Source organism: Emys orbicularis, chromosome 15 (genome assembly GCF_028017835.1).
Source record: "Emys orbicularis isolate rEmyOrb1 chromosome 15, rEmyOrb1.hap1, whole genome shotgun sequence".
In the NCBI taxonomy this organism is placed as follows: domain Eukaryota; kingdom Metazoa; phylum Chordata; order Testudines; family Emydidae; genus Emys; species Emys orbicularis.
Window position 1 is genome coordinate 33,014,121 of NC_088697.1, and position 8,089 is coordinate 33,022,209.

Below are 8,089 nucleotides of genomic sequence, written 5' to 3' on the forward strand. Positions count from 1 at the left end.
GCCGCGCGGCTTGCAGAGAGGGGTGGGGATGGTGCCAGGCCCAGTCAGACTTGCCTTGCTGGGGCTACTGGTCCTGCAGCGTCGTGGGGGTGGCTCCAGGTTCTCACCACACTGCCATTCTCCCATCTCTGTCCCCACCACAGTGCCATGCCGAGACTGACTGCCACGGGGACCTCTGCCTAACAGGCCTGGCTCCTCCTCGGCCGGCCAGCATCCAGCTTCCCCCGGCGCTCTGGGGCCAGCGGGGGGCAGGGAACCTCTCAGAACGAACGGTCAGGCAAGTTAGAAAACACTCCCTCCACCTGAAATTAGCATTGACCGAGTACTGGCCAGGGCACGGGGGGAGCAACGTTGCATTCCCTGCAAAGGGGATATTCAGCCCTCTCCCATCCCCCCAGTACCGGCACAGCACCCAGTGAAACCTGCCTGGTGCACGGCCCAGGGACCGGCCCGCTCAGCTGTGCAGTTCAGTCGGGCTCCCCTCAGGCTGCTACCGAGCTGGGCAGCTCCTCTCCGGCCTGGCTGTTTAGCGAGAGCGCCGGTTCTTGGCATAAGTGTCCCTCTCTAGGCTGAGAACAGGCCCTTCCTCTCTGCAGGCTCACTGGGTCGTTCCCCCCACCTCCCGTCACCCCCACCCATCGTCTGGTCCAGGGGAGGGAGCCACTGCCCCCACCAGTCTGTACGGCCTCCCCGCGGATGGAGCAGGGGACAGCTAAAGCCCTCCATGGCCCTACAGCAGGGTCTGAGCATGGCAACAGCGCAAAGGTGATTCTGAAACATTAGGCTCTCGCTGTCGTTCCAGCGCTGTTCTCCCCGGCCTCACGAGCTGTGAGGTAGGCCCAGAAGGGAGTTCCCAGCCCTAGCACCCTGGGGCTGTAGCTACCATCCCTGCTGTCTTCACTGGTGTTCGCTGTTTCCTCCCCTCCGTCTGGGCTCTAACCAGTGTTATAGACCATAGGCACGTCTGCCCCACAGCCGGAAGATGGGCTGTCCGGTCTCCAAGGAACGTGACTCTTGTAAAGGTGCTGCTGCTGCTATCATTCTTACAACTGTGGCCTTTCCCGAGGAGGAAGGGCGCCGTTCACACCACTTGCCAATGTGACACCGTCCCCATGGGTGCAGCACGTCCAAACCGTCCCCCAGGCACAGGCTCCTCCGAGAGGCGGGAGAGCAGCCGGGGGCAGCTGCATCTCGGTTCTAGAAGCACATGACTCTCTTCAGTGCCTAATTTTTATTATTTTATTTAAATTTTTGCAGGGGGATGTATGTCCAATCTAACTGTGTCTAGTTCCTCCCACTGCTAAGGACTTGTGGGGTCTTGGATTCCCGCTGACTAATGTGTACTGAACGTGGGGTGTCAAAACACACATCTCTGTCGAGGTTGTCATTAAGCAACTTTCTCTGGTAGCCCGCTGGCTGTTTACATTTCAAGTTTGAGCTTGTATTCTAATCTTAAAATTGTTTGGGTTTAGGCTCAAATTTGGCCTCCCCTCCGGGACTCTGTCCTCTTTGTTCTGGCCACATAACATATCAGAGATGGTTCTGTGGTGCACGGCCCAGGGGTGCCTTGGTTACACAACAAAAGGCTAAGAATGGTGCTTTCTCAGTCATCGCAGGGGAAGACGCCCTCTTCCCACTCCAGAAGAAGGGTCGTGTCGCTGGAATGTCCATAGTTTTCCAGTTTCTTGAATGCATTGACAATATTTTGACTTTCCAGGTACACTGTTACTAAGCCAAGTTGCACCATGTTTTCTAAGAATGGTTCGGCCATCAAATGAAGAGAATGAAACAATAAAAAAGTTGATCTGCACTTTACTCACGAGTCTCCTGCCTCCTTGCTCCGGGAAGGCAGGGGCCCAGGTACCCCCGTGTTAGCAACTCAACCGCAGGCCTAGCATTGTCAGACCTGCTGCTAAGCCCTTCCCCTTCCATCTGCAATGGACCAACTTCCACGTGTGCTGAGGGCTGGCCTCCATTAACACTGCTGCTGAAACCCTCACCCTGACCAGGGACACAAGACAGCAAGGCCCAGGTGCAGCCCACTCTCCTGATAGTGAGCCGTCAGCTAGGAGTGGCTGCAGGGTATTTGAATGAAGGGGGAGTAGGGAGAGTTCTGCCCCTTGCTAGGGCTTGGGGGGGCCCTTTCTCCCTGCCCCATTGAAGGGAACAGGCTGTTTGTGTGTGTGTGTGTGTGGGGGGGTGCGTAGTTCAGGGGAAGGGAAGCCCCTGTATCAGCTCTCCCCAGGAGACACAGCTAAGCGTTCCCTAGGCTGCAGCCGCTTGTGCATGTGCTAACCCCACAGGCTGTCCCACCAGAACATGGAGCAGCGACTGGCTGCAGTCCACGCCCCTGGGCCTGGCTACGCCAAAGCTGGACCAGTCTAGTTGCAGCCCCGGGTCTGGGCACAGTTCTCGCAGGGGGTGGCTGCCGCCGCCTGGCATAGCTGTTTCTGTGGGGGAGTACAGCACCATGGGAGAGGTTGTACCCGTTAAAAAAAAAACACACACACACAAACCCCCAACTGCCATAGCAACAGCACTACAACCGCTGTGTGTGGAAATGCCTAACCCAGGGGCATGAAGCCAGCCTGACCCAACCCGGCAGGCTCAGAGCAAAGCCAATCCTGACCAGAATGGCCTGTTTTGTTCCCTTTCATCCAGCCTTGATGGAGCCCAAAGTGTGGGCGCCTACCGGGCCCCTCCTAGCCTGGGCCCCTCAGCGAGAGCGCTTCCGGCACCAGCCTGCATGTGCAGTCCCCCCCCCCATGGGCATTGGGCCGTGGAACAGCGCTGGGAACTCCGCGGGGGACCGTTGAATGTTCAACCCTCTTCCCGGAGCCTGTTCTCCCCCAACAATGCAGCATCACTGAATTTTTTCAGGAAAGGTTAATGTTTTTCTCAAAAACCTGAGCCCTTTTTGGGTTTTCTCAGGTGTTTTTGTGAGGGGGGGGACGGGACGGGGTGTTGAGCCATTTTTCTAGTCTAGACCCAGAGACCCCACATTCAATCCCTGTGGCTGCCAATCCCCCCGGCAGCCGCTTTCCAGATTCACTGGCCATTCGCAGACTCGCAGCGCTACAAGCCAGGTGCAGTCACCTCACCCCCTGCAAGGAGCTCATTAGCAAGCCAATGCTCTAAGCACCTCCTGGTGCTAATGGGGTCAGCTTGGGCCTTCGGGGTGCCCTGGGCAGTGGGGACCCAGCAATACGCAATCTCTTCATTAACGGATTAGACGGGGCTAGGGTCAGCGTGGCCGTGGCTTCTTGTCTGGTCACTGCTGCCCCATCAGCAGGCTCTGTCCCCACAGCTGCTTCCAGTCTCTCTTTCAGGCCTGGCTCTCAGCAAGGTCCCTGACCGTCCCCACGAGCACCCTCACCTCCTCCGCTCCCTTCAGGCCGTGCTGCCCGTCCTTGAACAGCGTGACGCGGACATCCTGGCTCTGCAGCTGCTCCGCCACCTGCACGGCCGTGCCCCATGGTACGAGCTGGTCCTGCATGCCGTGGAGCAAGCGGACGGGGCAGGTGATGGGGATGGACGGGCGCCCCAGCACACCGTGCTCCTCCGCCTCCGTAAAGAACTCCCGCTTAAGTAGCACAGACCCGGCCCCAGCCATCACGTAGTTAAAGACTCCCGTCTGCTCCACTTCGGCCTTCACCTACCCCCCCAGGGGCAGAAAATGCACAGGCCAGTCAGTACCAGCTTTGGGATCAGGGAGATGCTATTGGCCCGACAAGCTGCACAAAACCCTGGGCTGTCAGCGTACCCCACCCCCCTAATCCCACGAGCCCCTTTCTGCCGACCAGGGTGGGAGGGGAGAGACTTCAGACAGATCAGCAGCAGCCTGGATCTCCCCCCCGCCCCCCCGTCTGGATGGGCAATCGCTTGATCCCCCCCCATGCCTGGGGGCTCACTGGGAGCAGGGGCACCAGGAGGGATTTCTTGGGCTCAGTGAGAAATACGTCCCTAGGGAGAGCATGGTCGCTGGGAGGACTCACAGTCTGGGCCTGGTGCCTATTTCCCTGCTCAGCAGGGACAGAGCTGAGACCAGGTGCATTTGCTTCCCAGCTGGTTTCTGGCAGTGCTCACATCCCAGGGGGCGACTCTAGGCATTTATTCCCAGTGGCGGGTTAATGAATACAACCCCCCCCCCCCCGGTTTCCCCCAGCACACGGGGCTCAGGGCCTTTCCCATGCTGATCGCATCATGCGCTGGACTCTGTCTTACCTCCGGAGGAAACTCTCTGTACAGGGTTATGAAGACATCAGCCGCGATTCCTGTGGCCACCAGCCCAGCCACCCTCCCTGGCCGCTCCAGGGCTGCTAAGAGCATGAGCCAGCCTCCCATGCTGACACCAACAAGGATCTAGAGAGATGGAGACAGGGAACGGTCAGAGAGAGGGACACCGCCCAGCGGGCAGCCTTTGCCTCGTCCATGCTCCACCGACGTGGTGCTACGTCCCTCTGCCCAGGGCGTGCTCTCCTACAGCCCAGCCGAGCGCTGTTCTGAATCTGCTGCTCAGGGGGCACCAAGGGATTTGAAGAGCCCCGTTGGGCAAAGCTTCCCCGCCCACGAGAACCCCTGGGGCCTGCACCCCAGCAGGCAAAGCCCTTTGCACCGACCCAGAGGCAGGAGGGGCTGCTGGCTTTGCCTCTTACCTGTGGCCCACTGGTGAGTTCATCCAGCACTGTTAGGACATCGTTTTTCCAGTGGCCGATCAAACACTCCTCAAAACACCCGTCCGAGCTGCCGCAGCCCGTGTAGTCAAAGCTGAGAGGGCAAAGGTGCAGAGCCATTGTTCAGGCGGGACAGTCCCCCACCTCCCCCTTGCATGGAGATCCCTCTGCCCCCAGCAGCTCACTAGCTCTGCTCCCAGGCCCTGCTTTGCCTGCCCAGATCCCACGGCTCTGGCTGCAGGAGGGGATTCCAGCTCTACGCACCATCAGGGCAGCGTTCCCTTTGCTGGGCCCACGTCGAGGGGCACTCGCTCCGCAGGTAGACACAGGCCTTGCTTTGAACACGGGGGGACGCAACAAGGAAGGGGCGGGAAAGCAGCACAGGAGACAATCCGGGCTAGTGCGGGGAGGGATGTCAGAGGGGTGTTGAGCCCTGCTGGGGAAGGGAGCATGCCTGGGTGGGGCCATGCTGGAGACAAGAATGAGCGGAGGGGGAGGCCCCGCGTCCAGCTCCCGTGCAAGCAGGACACGCACCGAGAGCCCACTCCTGGCAGGGCCAGAGGCTGCACTGACTGATGCCCAAGGACGCACAGTCCTGTGATCTCTGGCCCAGGGGCTGGAGCTCCTAGCTGGTGGCTGCTGTTCTGAATGGCTCTGGCCATTCCCCATGGGCTGCCCCATTGGCATCAACGGGCCATCACCTACCTCAGGAACGCCCGTCCCGACTCCTGGCAGAACTGCTCCAGGGCCAGGCACTTGGGGTTCGCCCTGTTGTCCTGGAACCCGGAGAGGAAGACGATGCCGGGGCTGCTACCGGCCAGCCTGTGGTAAGCCAAGCGGGGCAGGGCTCCCCGTGACAAGAACAAAGGTGATGCCATGGTGGGGCTGGGGAGCGCGGCCCTGCAGGGGGGACAGAGACAGAGGTGTTACCCATGTGTCTAGCAGCTGCCAGCAGCAGCAGAGCCATCCCACATTGGGGGGGGCACAGTCTGGCCCCCCCAAAGCAGAGGGTGTGGGGGTCCCGGCATGGACCTGTGGTGCACCATGTGGGCACCCTCCCCCACTCACAGCACTTCCATCCTGCTCATGAACCACCATGTGGGGGGTCCCAGTGCTGGCTTGGCCAGGGGCCACCAGGAGAGGGGATGGCTGGAGTCCAGGCCAGGTTTGGGTCGGGCCCTAGTAAGCGGCTGGAAAGCAGTCGTCTGGCCCAGCTGCCTCTCCAGTGGGTTTTGGCAAGGGCTGCCTGCTGCTGTCACCCCCTGGGCCGGACCCCCAGCCAGAGGAGCCTTTCTCAGAGCAGGGGCCAGCAGTGGGAGACAGCTGTGGTCATGCAGGGGCAGGGGAGCCTTGCCGAGACCAGCTCCTGGCCAGCACGGCAGCCCGAGACTCACGGTGGTTTTGTTCCAGCGGGGGCAAAGGCCGTGGCTCACCGCTGGTCCTACAGCCAGAACATGCAGCTTTCGCGAAGGCCCCGGGGAGCTCGGTGAGTTGTTTTCCTCCTGTTCCTGGGCGGCTCAGTGTCTTGGCACGGCTAGAAGCACTGAGGTGTCCTGGAAGAGAGACGCACCCAGCCTGCCTGTGCGCACGCATGGCTCCAGGCCATGGCTGGCTATCACCATGGTGGACCTTGCCCTCCAGGACTGGGGGTGGCGTGTGCAGCGGATGGTGTTGACACAGCCCCAAGCCTGCAGCAGACATTGCCTCCACATCATCGCTGCTAAAGAGGTGGGTTTCTACACCCACCTACAGCTGGGCAGGGGGCTCCAGGGTTACAGTGCAGTAACAGCTACCTGGCCGTATCCCCACGAGGCCTTTGCAGTGGGATACCGTACGGTCGTTATCCTGCTGTAATCCCCTCTCCCCACCCCACCCCACCCCTCAGGCAGCAAAGACACAGCCTCCCTGTGGCGAGAAGGAAGGTACATTGTGCTGCCATGGCCTTGTACCCCTCACTGGTTATTTTGGGGGTAGCTGTGTGGGGTGAATGGGATGCTAAGGAGCTTGGCTACATTTGTGCATCCCCCAGGTTACAGAGCAGGGGCTCCAGCCATTTCACTCCACAGGGCACTTGCTGCAAGAGCCCCTCCCCTCCCAACACTGCTGGGTTGTCAGCTTCCTTGCGCAGCCCCCTGAGGGAGAGACTGTGAGGAGCCGGCCCCCAGGGGCCCGGACGTGCCCCACACTCCCACGTGGGCACGCTCTCCCGGAGAGCCTGGGCACAGGAGCGGCCTGGCCTGCAGAGCAGGTGCATTCCCCGCACTTAGCTCAGTGCTCCTGTGGGGATGGAGGGGACCTCCCAGCTGAAAATGCCCCAGCTCAGATGTGGGGGATCCCCATTCGCTCACCTGGCAGCCGCTGGCTTGAGACCAGCGGGGCCCCAGCGTGAGCCAGGGCTGGCCGGCCAGTCAGCTAACCACACGGCAGCCCAACACCTCTCTCTGTGAGCAGCCCTGAGCAAGCGACCTCAAAGGTGAGCGGATACCTGCTTTATCTCAACAGCTGCCAGCCGCTGACCTGCCCCCCTCCCCAGCCTGGCCAGGCCTGGTCCCCCTTCCAGGGGAACCACATTGGAGAGGCTGTTGACCTGGGCTAGGGCCTGGGGGAGCAGCAGGCAGACAAGCAGCAAATGAAGCAGACAGGGTTGGAGGCACCGCAGGCAGAACTACACAGGAGCCAGGCTCCCCTGCTGCAGAGGGAGGGACAGCCCCATGCTTGGTAACCCAGCCCCCACTCCTGCCTTGCAGGGCCGCGGGGCTAGCAGCGTGGGGGGTTTATGCCAGATGCTCTCAGCCGTCCGCCTTGAGCATAGCGGGGACTCAGGTGGCCAAAGCACCTGTCTGTCTGTCTCCCACTGAGCAGCGCCCAGCCCTGCACACACACGCACTCACCCCAGGCTTTGGCTCCAATCCTTCAGGTAGAGAGCCTGGCAGCTCTACTTCACCCCCTTCTAACTCAAGGGCAGGCCAGCTCGCTTGTCCTGCCCAAGATGCATGGCACCAGGACAACCGGAGATGGGGCACCAGCCCCTGGGGCTCTCTGGGGAGAAAGGCTTGCTGGAGAACGAGGCTGGCCGTTCCGATGCCACGAGCAAGCCCTGATCCCAGACATGGCACTGAGCACGTCAGAGGGCTGAGGCTTCTCCAAGGTGGCTCAAGGAAGAAAAGCTCAATGTTACTAAGAAAGACCCATTGGCAGCTCTGCTGCAGCCTCATTGCCTGAGATTAGGAATCACTTCCCCTCTCTGGGCCCCGGCTATGAAATGGGGCTGCTAGTAACAGCCCCACTGCATAGAGTGCTTGGAGAGCTACAAGAGATGGTTATTGATTATTGCCCATGTCTACACTCAGCCCACGCTCCTACTCCCCATCCTCCTTCCACTGACTCTCCACACACCCCATCCACACTTCTCTACT

At 60.7% G+C, this 8,089-nt stretch overlaps 1 protein-coding gene across 1 annotated transcript; it reads right to left on the reverse strand.

The window, feature by feature from the left end:
- Positions 1-3,325: 3,325 nt before the first annotated feature.
- On the reverse strand, positions 3,326-5,551 carry LOC135889574 (palmitoyl-protein thioesterase ABHD10, mitochondrial-like). The gene is made up of 4 exons (XM_065417438.1): positions 5,379-5,551; positions 4,656-4,767; positions 4,225-4,362; positions 3,326-3,655 (listed from the first exon to the last, which is right to left on the reverse strand). Exons 1-4 carry the CDS (start codon positions 5,549-5,551, stop codon positions 3,326-3,328), a joined length of 753 nt encoding a protein of 250 aa, XP_065273510.1.
- Between the last annotated feature and the right edge of the window lie 2,538 nt (positions 5,552-8,089).